Source organism: Lycorma delicatula, chromosome 7 (assembly GCF_047948215.1).
Source record: "Lycorma delicatula isolate Av1 chromosome 7, ASM4794821v1, whole genome shotgun sequence".
NCBI classification, from domain to species: Eukaryota; Metazoa; Arthropoda; class Insecta; order Hemiptera; family Fulgoridae; genus Lycorma; species Lycorma delicatula.
The window spans coordinates 76,384,395-76,403,541 of NC_134461.1; the positions used below are offsets into that span (position 1 = coordinate 76,384,395).

The window sequence follows — 19,147 nt, forward strand, 5'->3', positions numbered from 1 at the left end:
GATCAATGCTATTAAAAAGCAGTATACACGAAGTCTATTTATCCTCTTGACAAACATAAATAGATCAGCAAACTGTGTATTAACAAATATTTCTATTTGTTTTACTCATACTGTTCCTGATAAATATAATTGTGGAATTTTTATATTCCACTATTAATTCCTGGATGGTAACTGATATCCATAGGCCAGTGCCAAAAAAAAACAGTTCAGTTCTTAAGAGTTTTTAAACTTTTCTATGCATTATTACATAAAAATACTTTTTTTAAATTCAATAACTCATTATTTTTTCCTATTAACAAAATAGTTAACCTGCTTCACTTCACCATATCCACATCTCTATTTTTCAGATTCTTTCAATATATCAAGGGAGTTTATGTATACTGAAAACCAATCTAGATTAAATCAAGGTCAATAAATCTAAAGAAACAATACAATCGGAAAAACTGTAAAATATTAATTACCAAGAGAATCTCCTAATGTGATAATAGATTTTCTATCAAGGTCAGGATTTCCAGATGGATTACTAAGCATCATTGCTAAATGAGGTCTCCAATCTCCCCACTTCTTATCAGCACAACACTGCAAAAAAAAATAAAATTATTAATCTTACGACACAAATACTTAAACAAAAATATCTGCTTTAATCTTCCACCTTAATTTTTTTATGATATAAAATTTTAAACTCTGAGTGATAAAAAACTAAAAGAATTTTAAATAAATTATTATATATGGATTTACATAACATATATTTAATTTAAAATAAACAAATCCCAACTAAGTAAATATTAGAATAATTGAGCTTAACGGTGTGGTTTCGATATTATTCACACAATAAATAACTCTGAAATTCATTGAACACACACACACAAAATAACGATCACTAAATTATACAAATAGAATATAAATAAATACTCACACTTGCTGCCTGAGGTTCTCTACCAGACATCATTTGATAAAGGGTTTGCAGTGGATCATTTGCAGGAAGGCCATTGGCAAAACGTAACATAACATTGTTGTAAGAACGAGCATCCATTTTGGAAGCAAGGAAAAATGCATGACCCCAGTTTTTATTTTGTATTGCCCATTCTGAAACAAATTTAATATGATCATAAGTGTTTTATTATTTTATTTCAAATTAAAGAAAAATGGCTAAAGTACATTTTATTTGCTACAAAAACTAACATAAAATCCAGGAGAATGTGATAGAGAAACCTCTTTTCCCAAGCAACAGAAGAGACCAAGTCATCTTAACTCGGCTAAGGATTGGACACACCAGGCTTACCCATGCTCATCTACTTGGCTGTCCTCAGAAGACCTGTGAGGCTTGCCAGGTCAAATGTCAGTGCACTATCTGCTCTTTGATTGCCCAATCTTTGGAACCATCTAACAAAACTTAGACGTGGGTTCGGATATGAAATTTCTATTAAACCAGAACAAAGGTATAGAACGTCTGTTGTGGTTCATCTCCAACAGTGGAATGAAGAATACGATTTAGTGGTTTTGTAATTTTGTTTTGTATTTATTGTTGTTACCTGTCTATGTTTATTCCTTATTGTTCCTGTTTCTTTATTTTTTATTTTTGTTGTTTTATCTAATACTACATGATAGAGTTACTTTAGTTGCTAATGACTATAATTGTTACTGCTACTATAAAAAAAAAAACTAACATTTATTTTCCCAGGTAGTTTACTTGCTACCAATTTCTCCCAAAGGTAGTTTTCTCAATCTGTTAATGAAGAATGCTGGCAATCTTTCCTTGACACACAATCTCATAGCATATTGCATCCTTCAGTTCATCATCCATGGTGAAATGAATATCCACAATGTTCCTCTTGTGAAAAGAAGTGAAAACTGCAGGGTGTTGGATCTGGCAAGTATGAAAGGTGTAGAACAGGTTTAAATTTCAACATCACAAGAGTCTCAGCAGTTGCACATGATTGTTGTGAGCATAATTGTGTTGCAGAATTATCTGCTGTGTGGATTGTCAAACACAACACATTTGTTTCCTAAAATGTTTTAATGCCTCTACGTAAAGCATATAATTTACATTCGATCCAGCTTCCAAGTAATCAATCACAAACACATGTCTGAAATCCCAGAACACTACCAAGATAATTTTTTTTGCAGATCTTTAATTTTTGTTTTATGTTTTGAATTTTTTTGAATGCGCTGAAATGTAGTGCCAGTATTTCATGGTCTGCCATTTGTCTTCTGGATAGTAATGATGCCCCAAATTTCATCTCCTGTCCCAATTTTGAGGAGGAAATCATTTCACTTGTCACAATAAAATTCCAGAAGCTGAAACTACTTAATTTACTGTTTAACTTATGAAAAATTATAATTTGTTATCATTTGTTGGAAATTTAGATCTCCCTGGTTTTCCCCTATTATTAATGCTCCCTGTTTTTTTCAAATCGTTTGATGGTTTTTGACATTGTACCTTTTGAAATAGAGTAACTATTATTAAATGTTGCATTGAACACTTCACAAACTTCATTATATGACCTAACTTGTCACCAACGCCCCTCATCATTAAAAGTACCCTCTCCTGTTTACTAAATGGCATGTTGATAGCAATGTTAGCAGGTAGTACAAAAAAAAAAATAATTCGGCAAAAAAATTAAAAAAAGCAAAAAAAAGATATATAACAAAAGTTGCTTACAAATGTGGTAAAGGTAGACAAAATCAATTAGCCAATCAGTCACAATACATTCTCAAAAGAAATTAACAATGTAGTAATGAAACACTCTAAATTGAATAATACACAAAAATTAAGTAAGCTTCATTTTTACAACAATAGTAAGAGACCATCATCTGCTGATCAGCATAATTAGGTGGCAATATTTTTATTTATTTACTCTTTAATTTGGAACAAATAAAATTTTTTGGTTAAAAAATACTGTTTTTAATTTTTTAAATTAACATTAACTTTTAAAATACATTTTAATTAAATCAGATTAATTTTTGTTTAATTTAATTCAGTTTACTTTTATTATTTGAATTTAGTAGTTTTCACAATCCAAACTTTATCCTCCCACCATTTTGGGTACAGATATTGTATCAACTTTTTATTTATAACTTAATACTTTTATATACCTTATATACTTTTTGATTTATTAATTCTTGTCTTAAAGAGACCTTTAGAATGATATATCACACAAAAGGTGTTACCATGTAAAATACTTGAGTTACAACCCCCTGAGACATCCCCAGACAAGGGGTTGAAATTCTAATTTTTCGTCAAACGGTAAAGAAGTTGACCGATATGTTATCCTGAAAGTTACAAAATTCTATCTGGAACAGTTTTAAAGTTGTTGAAGGGTTTCTATACTCTTGACTTAATCTGTATAATTAATTAGTTCCTGTACACCACCAAAGTTAAATAATGCTGTTGGATTTATAAATGGTTAATGAATTGTAGAGGTGGATACCAATGTGTAATTATTAAAAAGTCAAACTTTTAAAATAGTTATTAAAACTATTTTATGAAAAAAATAATTCATACCAAGAGCATCCAATTTATTTCCTTGAAGCAGTAAATCTCGAAATCGATCAGTAACACTTTGAACTGTTGAGTCAGTCATTACAATATTACTGTTATCCTGCTGGCCAGTATGATCACCACTTTGGTGTTGTAGCTGAATTTGTTGAAGATGATGCTGATCATGTTCTGCACCAGGATCTTCATTATAATTAGCCATTAATAAATCTGCCACATCAGTCATATCTACAACCTAGACAATCAAATCATATTAACTACTATACAGAAATTTACTTATATATAAAATAATTAATTGCAGTAATTGTAGTAATAATACAGAAATTCATTTATTAAAAAACAAACTTTTAACTGATTTTTTTCACTGTGCATTCACTGAATATTCTAGAAATGGACAGCAAACAATAGTGTTTTCACAAGTTTATTTAGATGTGGTTAAGGCTTTACACTTTTCTGCCTGATAATAATATGATAATATTTACTAGGTTGACAACTGCTACCTAGAAAAATTACCAATGCTCAATTCTACTAGTGAAACAAATACAATAACAAAATTTTGGACTATGAATTTTGCCACCTACTTTACTCTAAGCATGTAAACAAATCAATAAATATACTTCTCCTCGCTCCTTTCTCTCTTATCTTCTTTCTTTAACTCAATCACAAAAGTGTTGTATGATATTTTTTTGGAAAATTACCAATTTTTTGCAGTTTATGGTCTCTCAATTCTTAAGGTCTTTTTACTGACTTTTATTTTTGGAGTTTTTCAAAGAAAATAACCACTCACATAATCCACTGATGAACTGAAAATAAAACTGAAATTATTTCTTATATTATAACATATTATTCCAACTCCTGCGCAGTTGTTTTACAACTGTGAAGTAATCTCATGAAATCAAGAAGAATGTGATGGACTAATATAAAACAGTTATAAAATAACGACTGAGAAACAACATACAATCAAAGTAATTCAAATAATCAAATAAAACCAAATGCATATGAGCATTCTTTATGATGACTATTCAATATAGGTTTTCACAATAATGAATACTTAATCTGCTGCAGCCAACTGATAACAGGCAAATCTCTTACACTGCCAACCTCCTTTCAAAAATGCACTTTTCCTTTAAGTATACAAAATCGGAAATAATGGACAGACTGTGAAAGCCTGCTGAATAGTATGAAGCATTATTAACAGCTAAAGCCACACTTTTAGAAAACAGTTGAATATGTAAAATCCATATGTCTTTTAAGTATTTTGTTATGAGTAGAAGGGTGGTTTGCAAAGTCCATGCAAAAATAAAAAACCACTTCATTTTTTGAGATAAATCATTTTTATTTCTCAACATCTTCTTTTAAGCTTATTCATTTCATCCAAAGCTGCTTCAGTTTATGGAACCCTTCCTATAATAGGATTGTTTCCACTATGCAAAATAGGCATTTGTTCCTACAATCAATTCTTCTTTGAATAAGATCTCCTTCCTGCCAGACATTTTTTTCAAGTTGGGAAACAAGTAGTAGTCCAAAGGAGCTACTGTTGTACTAGTAACTCAAATACCAGTCCAAAGGAGTATGATATGTACGAATGTAAATGACTACACTACATTTTACATTCATAGATATCATCCTCATTCAACCTCTGATGCAATACCGTATGGCGGTTCCAGAGGCTAAACAGATAAGAAAAAGAGTCCAAAGGAACCAAATCTGGAGAATAGGAGGCATGTAGAACAAGTTTAAACCCTAACTCAATCAATTTTGTGGCCACAACTGCAAATTAAACAGGTGCATCATCTTGATGGAAAAAAACTTTTTTATAAGCCAATTGTGGACATTTTTCTTGCAACTCAATTTTCAACAGTCCAATTATGATGCATAGTATTTGCCAGTAATCGCTAAATCGTTTTCTAAATAGTTGATGAGGATAATCCCTTGGGAATGTCCAGAGACTATTATCATAAACCTCCCCAGCCAAAGGAATAGCCTACGCCTTCTTTGGTGCAGACTCCCTGTTGACACCCGCCGTTTGGATTGTTTCTGGGACTCAGCTATGTAGTAGTCTATTCATGTCCTGTTTATAATGATGAAACAATGCTTAAAGTCCTGTGGATTTCACTGAAACAGCTGCAAACTGCTCATGGAATACTTCAAATGATTTCAATTTTGGTCGACTGTAAGCAATAATGGTACCCATCTTGTGGATAGCTTTTTCATGTTCAAGTGTTGATACAAAATATTATGCATCCATTCAGTTGAGATGCCCACAGCATTAGCAATTTCATGCACCTTCATTCTTCTAATATCCATTACCATATCATGAATTTTATCAATCATTTCTAGAGTAGTCTAACAGGACATCCAGAATATTTGATGTTACTTGTGCTCCAATGACCACTTTGAACATTTTGAAACCACCTATAAACTATTCTAATTAAAGGTACAGATTCACCATATTATTTATCAAGTATTTCTTTAGTCTCCTGAGGCAATCTGCCCTTCATAAAGTAATATTTAATCAACACACAAAACTTTCTTTCATTCATTTTTTTAGAAATCACTTGAATTTCTTGATTCACACAAACAAAATGTACTTTTATTATGACTAGATGTACGAGAAGGAGTCTAACAACATGAAACAGAGGCACTAAACTTTGGTTACAAAATTCAAATAAATGCCTAATACCATTCTAATAATTTCACTACTGCAATAAAAATGGCATAATGACTGTTGAGGTATCTAAGATCACTGTGCAAGTACACTTTCAAATACAGAATCTAAAAATATCAGTCTTTCCCAAAAATGTTTGCTGTATAAGTCTTTCTTTGGATAAGTCAATTAATTTACAATTAATTATACCTACCCCATTTAGTCTAATAACAAGCTGAATCAATTCAGATAATAATTTTTCAGCATTATGTGTTGCTTGATCTGCTCTTTTTTTGAGATACTGTAAAACAGTATTTTTATGAGTAACACCCCTGAAATTAAAAAAAAAAAAACATATAAATGTAAGGAGACTCAAATATACAAATAGCAATGTTTTAATAACAGACAATCTGCAAATAAATATATGGAAAATTTTTAAGTATAAGCTCTCTTTTAATTACCTTATGTTTAATTAATTCCTGTTACACTAATTCAATTAAATGTACAAATGAAAAAGATGTTGGTGTAGCATATGAAAACTTCTGGGATGAAATAGGTGAAAATTATGATATAAAAATGTCAAAAATAAACCTTCCTAGGGTCACATTACAGGCATCAACACAGATATGATCAATGAAGAAATAGAAAATGACATAAAGAAATTGTGGAGGACTTTTTTCCACAGAGGAATTTTTAATACACAGCTATAAAACAAAAGGAAAGCAAGCTGTTGGGTCAGATGTACTAAAAAAAGCTGAAGTGATTCCTGTTTACAAATCTGGAAAAAACATTATATTACAAACTATAGAAACTATAGACCCATTTCCTTAATATCAAATACTGCTAAAATATTTGAAAAAAATAATACACAATAGAATTTTTAATTTTGTAGAAAAGAGTAATATAACAGCAGAACATCAATTTGGCTTTATGAAGAAAGCGGGAACTAAAGATGCTTTAAATTATATAACAAATCAATATATACAGCTATTTGGATTAAAGTAAGCCATTATTGATAACTTTCTTGGATTTTGTGAAAGCTTCTGACACAGTCGATCATCAAATTTTGTTAGAAAAACTAATATTGTATAGTGATTAGAGGCCAGGATTTGGATTTACTTAAAAGCTATCTTGACAATAGGTATCAAAAAGTTAAAATTAATGATAATGAAAGTAGTTAAAGTAAATACTGGAGTCCCACAGGGCAATTTTGGGACCGCTGCTGTTTGTGTTTTATATCAATGATCATCACCTAAAAGAAATGCCCATTTAAGCAATTCTGTCTTATGCTGATGATACAGCAATTGTATCCATAGGTGATACCTGGAATCAAGTACAAGAAACTATGAATGGATATCTTAGACAAGTAGATAGTTAGCATTAGACAAACTATTGTTAATTCTTGATAAGATGTATAATGGATTTACTATATATATACTGCAATAGTATACCAACTCAAATAGATGTAAGAATTAAAGGAAGTATACTAAAGAATTGAGAGCTGCTAATACTTTGAAATTATTTTTTGATTTTAATCTAAGATGGAATGAACACACTGAGTACAATATAAAAAAACTAAACATTTAGTCCACATTTTTGATAAAATTATATTTTGAAAAACTAATTATAAAATTATAATTATAAAAACTAAACATTTAGTCCACATTTTTTGAAATACTTTAGGATTGATTATATCCTATGTTTTTTCCACAGTATAATAAATTATAATATATTATATCAATAATAGCTCTGGGAGGTGTATATAAAACAATCAGAATTTATTACAAAATTTACAAATATGATTATTAAAAACTGTAAACAAAAATTATTATCCAAGGTAACCCGATGAATGAGGAACTTTTACTTTTAAAACACTAAGTAAACACTGTTTACTTTTAAAACACTAAGATGTCATGACCTAGTCCCAAAAATCAATTCCTCATATCAAACAGTAATACGAAAAATAAATCTAATATTACCTAGAAATAAGAAAAAGGTTAGCAATAAATAAATACTTATAATATGACCATCAAGGCTTTCAAAGAATTACCTAATAACCTAAAAACATTTGGTAAAGAAAAATGAAATTGAAAAACTGGATTAAAACTAATTTATAAGAACGCAAGAAAATATGTATGTATCCTAGCTCTATTGCATTATACATTTAAATAATAAAAAAATTTTAATTTTTTAGTTTTAAGCTTAATTTTTAAGTACCAGATCTGTTTACAGGTAAAGAAGTTTAACCTATGTAGGAATTTATATAGATATATATGTATATATATTTTTTTGAAATTAAACTTTTTGAGATTCATATTATTCCTCTATGCTATTAAATAATATTTTTAATTCTAATAATATAAACCACCTAGTACAGAATATTGAAATGTAATACGTACATAATATATTCTTATTTATATTATGTAGATTTTTCTGGTTCAATAAATAAATATAATATGACTGAATAATAAATTAAATGTATAATTTCTCTCCACTAGCATAATTCAAATATTAAATGTATATTAATTATATTACAGTAAGTATTTTTAATTATTTTAAATTTATTTTTTTAAATGTGTAAAATAAAGATTTACATATAATTTCAAAAATTAATGACTTCTAGTTTTGAAAAACTAATTTTATTACTTTTTTCAAGACTAGATATTTTAAATTACCTTTGTATTGAACTTCTGTTTCATATCTGAAAGCTTGTGTAAGTTCTTGAAAATGTTGTTTTGAAACTTTTGTCTGTCATAAATTTTTCTGAAATTTTTTCACATTTTATTTTACGAAAAATACTCATAAAAAAGCTAGTCAGTATTTAATGATAAATTTTAATTATTTATAGCTAATAATTTTTCATTTTCATTTTTTAGTTGTTATCAACTTATTCTTCTGTTATGATACATTTAATAAAATATTAATCAACAAAATACTTATCATACCATTGATAAAAAAGTACATACACTATAAAAGGTCCTGGAGACTCCAAAAACTCTGAAACATCTGGCTCATTTTGCATGCTGGTGTAAGATAGCTGCATTACTTCTACAATTGGTGGCTGTCCTTCCTGAGGATAATTTGGAGATATTACCACCAACTGACCTTGCTTGGTCAATTTACCTGTATAAATATATTATTAGTTAATGCATGCACAACTATGAATAAGGAAAGATAAAAATGCACTGACTGAATATTAATTATACAAGGCATGTTTTTAAAATAAATCTGTTTTAAAATAAAAACAAGACAGAAAGGTAAAAACGTTATTATTTACGCACAAAAAAACATTTATTTACTATTTTTATATACAGCTGACTTCAGTAGACATATACTCCTTTACCAAAAATATTTGTTTCAACTTCTTTCATCAAGGAGATAATGAATGCCCCATCACATCAACTGCTGCATTATCTTGACGTTCAAATAAGAAATCCAGGTTCACCTCTGGCAACAATGTCTAACATTTCAACATCTCATTATTATAACACTGTAAGAATTCATGCACTCCAGCAAGACATTTATCTTTACAAGTCAGTTAACATCATTAGCAATCAACACACATATTTTTTTATAGCCCACTTTTTCAGCCAAAACTTCATAAATGAAATATCATAAAAAATCAGGAAACAATAAACACAATTCATGCAGTTCTCTCAAATTATTTTGTTAATTTTTTAATCAAATCATCCATTATCATCAAGTCAGCTGCTCTGTTCTTCTTCATGAATCTACATTGTTACGCTCCTCAAAATGAACCACATCAACATCTTAATTTAGTATTACTCATAATAATTAGTCTGTAAACGTCATATATTTGCCAGCTAATTTCAGCCACAGAATCATTTTTGGCATCAAAAGTCAGATTACTTCTCATACTTTACATTCAGTGGGATCACGAATTGTAGCACATATTATAATAGACAATAGAGCTCATAAAGGACTGAGTTTGTGACAAAATTGTTTCCTCGAAACCAATTGCAGGAAATTTTGAAGTATGTTTCATAGACGAAAATTTATGTTTTAAACTAACTAGCTAACAAGACTAGCTCACCACATTATTACTAGTAACAATTATTTAAAAAATATTTTTGTTTTGCTTTGCAAAAAGAATGCTGTTTTTTTTATTTTGCTTATAAAATGAAAATCATTACAGAAATGAGAATGCATTAAATATAAAAGTTATAGAAAATTGCAAAACCTGTAAAATGAGACGTTATGCATTTTGACTGATGCATTTCTCGCAGAAAAAATCCAGAAAACCTGCTAGAAATTGTTATTTTTGCGAAAATTTCCAACTAGGTTGTTTTTGTTTAAAGCATTCACTTTTGGGGGAAATATAGGTAATATCATATAGAATATGTGTCCAGAAGCTGGATTCTATCGGATGCATACTTTGTGCAAAATAGACATTCTAAATTTTTCATGTGTTTTCTTGCAGCATTCATTCCATCTCATACGATAGCTTAAATGAAAATTTAAAGGCGGATTTGGAAACTAAAGAAGCTAAACAATTCATTCTTTACTTGCGTTCATTTAAATACTGTTGACTTAGTTTAAAATGCACCCAAACCTTGAATGTTACAAGCAAGCACACCGCACGAGCACCATGCTGCACTTCCCCAGCACTCTCATATACCCCCACTACCACTGCTGCAAGCCAAGCGAGGCAATCAGTTCCAGGTAACAATTTTGTCATGAAAAAAGCCCTGTTGATTGGTCTATAAATGAAGGAATATAAACAATTAACAAGAAATTAATTAAACTATTATTGCAAACAGATGTTTTGATTGAAATAACTGAGCTACGCAAGCACCATCTGTTTACATTATGTATATTGGCAGCCAGTTCAAAATAGACCTTACTTTAAAAACACGCCTCATATCTAGAAACATTTTATTAAATTAAAGCGATACCTTTAATATGTGCTCCTCTTGGGTATAAAAGAGGTGTATATCGCTGAGATGTAACATCAACACCACCTAGTTTATCATTATCCTCTTTATTTACATGATGATCCATACTACCAGAAGACGGGACTGTACCAGGTATTCCACTAGCATTTAACATGCCTTTATTAGAAGTAACACTAATACCACTCTCATCCAACAGTACCCTGTTAAAAAAAAAAAAAATGCTATAAAATACTTATTAATTGACATCTTTATGATGTTCACATAAAATGAGCTTAAACAAAAGAAAAAAGTAATATCAAGATAATATCAAGATAAGATAAAAACAAAGCTATGATTATGTAAAAATTGAAAAAAGTAAAAATTTTAAAAATCTAAGTAAACTGGAAAATTATGATAGCACAGAAGGAAATTTACAAACAAATTCATTAGAGACATGATCCCTACTAAGACAAGACTTAGCAACAATACAAGGGTGATTTGATATAACAAATGTTATGTAATTATAACAAAATAACAAAAGTTAAATTAGAAATTTTAACTCTAGAAAGTGAAACTAACAAATCAGGATTTTCTGCTAGTATTCGGTACATTCCAGTCTCTACTTTTTAGTTATAGTTTATTATTTTATGTAGAAAAACCATCACATAAATAACCACATATATCAAAATATATGCGATATATAGGTATATAATAATGTAACACGTGTACACCTGACCACCATGAGACATGTACTAACAAACTGGGATTTTCCGTTAGTGATCGGTACATTCTGGTGCTAAGCTAAGGATGACGGACATACACACAGACCCACATACATATGCCTTTAGTAGGGTTTAGTAGTGGTAACAGAAAAAATATATTTTTAAAATAAAAAGTAGGATATATACATACATCCACTTTATATTTTGAAATATATTTCAAACTATTAGAAACAGACTGAATCATGCTTTTATTAGGACACTCATCTTTATACCATTTTATTAGTTTTAGTTGTTTTTTCATTGACAGCAAGGATTTATTCATTTATATAATTGAACTGCACTGATCAAATTTTGGGAGTAAGCAACTTCATCAGGGAAATCAGAATAATAGATATCTTACAAGGATATACTTAATAAATTTATTCAAAATTATGATGCTAAACTGAAATAACGTAAATAAAAAAAATTAATACCACTGAATGTCTCATAATCTTATAGAACTTAAAATTGTATAAACTAGAGGCATATTCAAACAAATAAATCCTTAATGTAAAAGACTTCTCTAAGTTAGAAGTCAGTACAGTAACCATATACTTAACATTATTTAATTTATCAATAGACACCTCAATTCATTGTGAAATAAATACACAACTATTAAAAGATTTTCATATAAAAGTCTAAATGTTTTTGGCGACTAGTACCTAACATTAATGGGGGTGCTGCCCCAGAAATTTTTATTCTGGGCCTTATAAAGGGCTTGGTTAAAGTTTTCTGTAAAATAAAAGAACTGAAAAAAAAATGAATCAAATAGAACAGCTGGAAGCAGGATAATAACCTAATTCTACACTTTATCACATTCAAGAATACGGTACATGGTTTTTAAGCACAATACACTTAAAAACCGTATTCGGTTTAGCCGAATAAATAATAAAATGTCAATAGAGATAATATTTTTTAATTTTATTAGACAATAACTTAATAAAATGTCTGCTTAAAAACACATGTCCAATGGTGCTTAATTTACATTTCTATGTACACAGAAACAAAGGTAATTAGTTTTTACTAATTACCTTCTCTTTTGCCCTTCCATTGTGTTTTTGAACAAATTTGGCAATCAAAGAGGCCTTGCTTTCAGCCATCTTCTGATCACTACCATAAAAACAACTAAACCACTTTCATATTCCTTCCATTAACTAAACTAGAAAAGGGAACGAACAAGGAATGTTCCATACACAAGTGAGTAAAAAAAAAAACTACTTTCCACCAGCATGCCCGGTTGGCACTGCAGGAGCAATAATGCTATCTCTCCAATGCACAGTTCCATATAAAGATATTTGTGTCTTTTTCATAAATTGGGGAATGGCTACTGACATTAAGCTTAAGGATTATATATCATACAAGTATAAAGAAAGAATTAAAGAAAAAGGCCTTTAGTGTTCTTTTTACAAATTTTTAAAAACATTACCTATACAACAGAAAAAGTACAATTTTTGTGATATCGCTAACTTCATTTTAACCTTTAAAGCCTTCGCAATCAGTAAGTTATAATTAAAATCAAAATGGTAATTTTCCATCAGAATAAAATAATGGTCATTAAAATAATTAGTTAAATCATCACAATTACTACTTTTTTTAATACTTTTTAATATCATCACATAAATAATAAAAAATTCAAAGCTATTTTATTACAGCACTTGAATTGAACAAGCTTCAATAATAGTACACTTGAAAACATGCAAGTAATAATACTACAACTTTAGCACATTAGAATTACAATTATTTCAAATTTTGAGAAGATATTTTATAAAAATTTTTAAATTCTTAATTTGTAAAATTGATATACTATTCTCTAAAACCATTTATTACTATTATTTTTCAATAATTTAAAGCAATTCGATTTTAAACCTAGTCTAAACAATGTATTAGTAAGTAGATAACTTAATCTTTAGACTAGTTAATTTTATTAAATTATTTTAAGCAGGTATAATTATTAAACATTAAATAGCATTTGACCAGTAAAGATTTTACCATATAAATCCTATTCCTAGGACTCAGATGAAACCATATAAATGGTTAGTTATGAATACAATTAGGAAATAACATTTATAAAAAATTCCGACAATTATAAAACCAATTCAAAACAAAGTAATGAAACAGGTTGGAGACTATAGTTAAAAACAAAATGTAAAAGCAACAATATAGTCAACCAAAGGCTAGCAGCACAAAGCATTTTCAAATCTAGTACACAACTCATAACCATATTGATTTCCATAACAGGACAGATTTAAACCTTCTACCAAGAAAGTATAAAAAAAAAATAATGATATAATCCAATTTATTTAAAAAATTAAACTAATATACACGATCAAATGAATACTACGAATATAAATAAGACAGTGGTTGCACATTCGTATATCACTTTCATGAAACAATTTTGAACTGGACTGGCTACATATGTTGCCTTGCATAAATATTTTTAAAAAAAACTTTAAAGCTGCTGCCATTCAGCAACCAGAGAAGAAACATTATAAAATTCTTTATAATTTATTTCAGATGAAATCATCACTACTGATGAAGTACAACACATTATAACTAACTGATACTCTACACTATTTCAAGATAAGAAAACTTAAAAATACACACTTTTCATTAGAACTTCGATGATGATTTGCTGAACTACGTCCTGAGTGTACACTTGTTCTAGTATCATCAGGATGATGTACAGATTGTCCATACTTTGATGCCATATAGCGTTCATACCAAGCAGCATATGCTTGTGGATCATTACGTCTCATCTCATAATACTGCTGCTGCTGTAACTGATAGTAATGCATCTGATATGCACCTGTAAATAAAACAAAGAGTTACCTGATTAGATAATAATGTAATGATAATTACTGAAATGACAATGATGTAATGACAATAATCAAAATCAAACTTTGTATGGCAGCTAATAAAAAAAAAAAAAAAGTTAAATAACATCACTGGACTAACCGCAAGAAAATGTTATAAATATAAGTCATGTTTAATATTAATACTGACTATTTAAACTCCTCGTAGAACTTGTTTCATTTAGTTCTACCAATCATTCTTTGCAAATAGTTTTACCAATCTTTGAAGAAATCTTTAAATTAATAATTATTTACCACAAGGTTTTTGTTTCAAAATTTTATAATCTCTTTATTTATAACAACTTTATAATATTTACAATAAAAAAATATTTTTTATGTAGCAATCTGTGATTTTTCAAAACAAAGAGATGTAATAAACAACAAAAATTTTTTCTAACTTTATGTTTAATTCATTCTAAAATATATATTGATTAATGCAATCATAACATATTTTATGTTTGATTAATATAAAACTCATAATACAACAAAATACTTAAAAATAATTTTAGGTAAATTTTTATTGAAATTAATATTTGGAAAGATCCAAATATTTCATTCATTAAATTTTATTGGGCTAAAATTCTGGAACCAATGACAATAAGTACCACTTATGATATATCATTGAAAAGCTCTCAATGAGAACTTTTCAATGCAGTTAAAAAAAAAATCCAAAATCCAATTTTTGGGGATTTTGAGCTTTTTTTGGATACTTTTGGTCTAGTCGATTGCAATCACAGGAGAGGTGCACAACTAGATGTTACAACAGTCCTAAATCCAAAATTTCAACATTCTACAGCCAATTGTTTTTGAGTTATGAGAAACATATGTACAGAGGGGGGAACCAGGACTGACTATGTTGTTCCTGGGCCCCCACTGAGTGGCCGGAACTTGGTCTTTAATTTAACCCAAACCTGATCTCCCAAGGAGTCCCCAACCACTCATCGAAACCAGCACACGTCGGCATGCGGGCCCTCCTGGTTGGGGCTGTCCTACCCATCCCTGCACTAATTAAAAACCCCTTCTTCTACTCTCTTCATCCTTTGCACATAACATTGTTCTTGCAAATTCATTAACCCTTCTTCAATCATCTTCAAATGCTAACATATATCCTATCAACTCTTCTGGTTTCAGGTCACTAATTCCAGCGCGCCTGCACTGTTTCACCACTCTGAGCACTGAAATAGTGTGTGTTCTACCATATCGAAAACAATGCAATATATGCAAGTCAATGATTCTCTACTGCCAATCCTATGCAAATAAACTTCAAAGTTCCCATGGCCAAATAACAGTTGCGTCGTGTAAAAACCCAGCTTGCCATGACCTCTACTATACCATGCAGTCAAATGATTGCTTCTCGGCCTCTGACCCCAACTTGCAATTTTTATTACTGCTAGCGATTTTCTGCAAAGACAATGTTCTACATACATGTAAAACGATTGATGGTAGATAGTCAACCTGCAAGGTGTTTCACGGAACAGCAGCGTAGTGTGTTGCAGGAGAGTCACTGTTGGCTGAATAAGAACATTTTCTTTGTGTGTTGATGTCCCCAATTTGTAGTTCGTGAAGCCAACAAACTTTCTGGATCCTCTGGCAGGTTCAGGAAGCGATTTCACTCTGACCTCACCAGTGGTCTGACCTAGGAGCTTTTAGTTTTTGACGTTTCAGGTGGGGTTATGTGAGAACAGGTGACTTTGTTTAGAAAAGAAATTGTAAGAAATAGATAAGAAATAGTGCCGGGTATATCAGTCAGTGTTACTTGCTTAAGCTGCAATGGAGCAATCCAGAGGAGATTGCTTGGAGGACTTGGCTGGTTTTGCCAAGGGCTTGGTGGCCATTAACCCTTCCAGCTAGGAAGGTCAATCATCAGGTCTCTGCAGAAGCCCTGGTCCTCTGCAAAGGAGGTTTTGAAGGTTTCCACAGGGAAGGTGCTGTGCCCTCATGATCCGGATTGCACAAAAAATCCAGCCGTAACCTCTGCCACGAGTTGTGCAGGGAAGGCTGCTACTGGAACCGCACAAGAAGTGTGTGGCAAAAAGGATCGAGCCAAGCCCAAAGGGTGGTGCCCCACGAAATCAAGGGTAGTGGAGGATGGCAGTGTAGGGACCGGCCATAGATGGGAGGTAAGCCTGGTAAGAAGCAGGTGAACCCAGGTTCGAAGGTTTAGGGAGGATCGAGGAGATGCGATTGGAATGGACTAAAATTTCCACAAAAAAAAGTCGTCAAATGAATACCTGATATTTGACTGCCCTGCTCTTGGGGGGGAGGGGGGATCAGAGATTGAGCCATCCTGGAACTTTGAGGTCAAAGGGAAAATTGGCCACTCACAAGCGGCGAGTCAATGTGGCGAGAGCCGCATTGTCGGCAAACTGCCAACTGCTTTATCTCTTTCTTGTGTTCTTATCTACTATATTGTTTAATACACCAGCTATGTCTTGTAATTTGCCAATAAGGCCAGCTAATTCATTTTCATCTTCCCTCTTCCTCAGTACTGGGGGACGCCTCCTCTTCCTGTTGTCTTTAGGTTTAATATCTCTTCTGTCTGATAAAATCGACATAAGTCTCCATTACAGACGCTGTACTAAGCATCAGAATAACTTCTGTCTCACCACTGCCAGATGCAGATGTGGATCTCAACAGGAAATGGGTCCCCTGTACTCATATTTATCTGCTTCCCAAAGAGAGATACACAGAACTAGCCGTTGTCAAAACTGAGTGCTACGCTGAAAAATCAGTGTTAAACAACCCACTTGCATATTTAAGAGTGGCCGGGAGGATTTGGAGGAGGGGAGGGGTAGGTAAAATGTATGATCCCAAATCCAGGGTCAAAAAAAAAATTGGGGGGGTCAAAAGTTGATGATTCCAATAGAACTGAGAGGATTTTGGATTTGGATGAAGGAGTAAGGAAACAACGGAATTGAAAGTTCCCCTTATAATATGCTGCTAGGACTTATAACAATTTCGTTGAACTAGCAAGTATTCCAAGTTCTTGTTTACTACTACAGACCATGATGTAATTGTCCTGCACAGGCACGTATAAATCCAATACTTTATAGGTTAAATATGACCAGTAATAACACATAAATATTGTAATAAAAATACAATCTGCTTACCAAAATTCACAATATTTCACGTCCATTAAGTATTCACCAAAAAATTCCAATCTCAAAAACCAAAAAAATAAAGCTGATAAACCATACAAATAATCTTATAGATTAATAACTCACAGAGTACTATTAAATACAGTAATAAACAGTAAAATCAAAATAAAATCACAATCCATTATCCAAAAAACTCAAAACTTCACAGACATATCCAGTAATCATTCACCAACAATAACACAAACCAATAGAAGACTAAAAAAAATCCGTCCAAAAAGCTTAAAATTACAGAATGAAAATCAACACGTGTTGATAAGGCAAGTGCACATCTTGCAAAAATAACGCAAATCCTGATTTAGAAAATGTGAACCCACTATGCAAACTGACTCAAAATTACTGCACTATTTATTACTTCATAATTCATTAATTAATAATCACTGTTCAGCATACTGCATTATTCATAACTGCCCCATGTTGGTTATTTTTTACCACTTTGTGTAATAAAAAGTTTTAATTTTTGGTAAAGCAGAAAGATAATATTTTTATTAACAATAAAGTCAAAACTAAAATAAAATTTATTTTTAAATAACTTTATCACTAAATAGCTCAATCAATACCTCTGTAGGCTCATTTTCATTTATCAGCAACATTTTTCCTTATTTTACTTTTTTATTAAATCATAAAATGTAACATATTTATTTTACACTTGCATACATTTGAGAAAAACACAACATATGTAATGGGTGACCCCTTGAAAAGTTACCACATTTATTATGCAAAAGCTATTAGTCGCACGTATTTCTGTTTGCAGGCACGTATTTGATTCTCGGCGGAGGGAACTATTTTAAAATTATTTTTGAAGGGGTGGAACTCACCCTCTTTACTACACCTACCCCAAACTCAAAAATCAAGTGGCAATGGTTATATTTAATTACATTAATTGACAACCTGAAAAAAATAATGAATTTTGGTGAAAAGAAAATTAAGATCCACCCACCCCTTCACTCGCTAGGTGCAAAAAACCATTTGGGGTAGTACTTATTTTAAATTTTAGTCCGACAAAAATAACTATAAAATTATGCAGTATAACTTCTTAAACCATTTGAAATAATCATGATCTGTGAATTAAGTGTGAAAATTATTATTAAAATCAACAGAAAATTTCGCTCTTAGATGTTGTTTCTAAATTTTCATTGAAAAACGTTCCGATTAACACAGCATTATAAGATCAGTTAAACGTATAAAAACCAGTAATAAGGTATAGCTTGTCCAAGGCGTATTGGTACAGATCTGATAAACAGCATAGCTGTTCATTATCTTGCTGCCTAACGAGCACAAGTTTATTATACTACTCTATTAAAGACACTATATATATGTGATACGACTATTGTTAAT

The 19,147-nt window shown here is 30.7% G+C and overlaps 1 protein-coding gene across 8 annotated transcripts in view; it reads right to left on the reverse strand.

The window, feature by feature from the left end:
* Positions 1–19,147, reverse strand: part of Sec16 (endoplasmic reticulum export factor secretory 16) — a 156,680-nt gene that overhangs the window by 69,210 nt on the left and 68,323 nt on the right. For all 8 annotated transcript variants that reach the window (XM_075370741.1, XM_075370735.1, XM_075370736.1 and 5 more), the window contains 7 exons: positions 14,407–14,608; positions 11,063–11,262; positions 9,113–9,269; positions 6,361–6,478; positions 3,506–3,734; positions 917–1,086; positions 462–579 (listed from right to left, as the gene is read on the reverse strand). In XM_075370741.1, the coding sequence (XP_075226856.1) occupies positions 462–579; positions 917–1,086; positions 3,506–3,734; positions 6,361–6,478; positions 9,113–9,269; positions 11,063–11,262; positions 14,407–14,608 (1,194 nt within the window). The remainder of the gene's footprint in view (positions 1–461; positions 580–916; positions 1,087–3,505; positions 3,735–6,360; positions 6,479–9,112; positions 9,270–11,062; positions 11,263–14,406; positions 14,609–19,147) is intronic.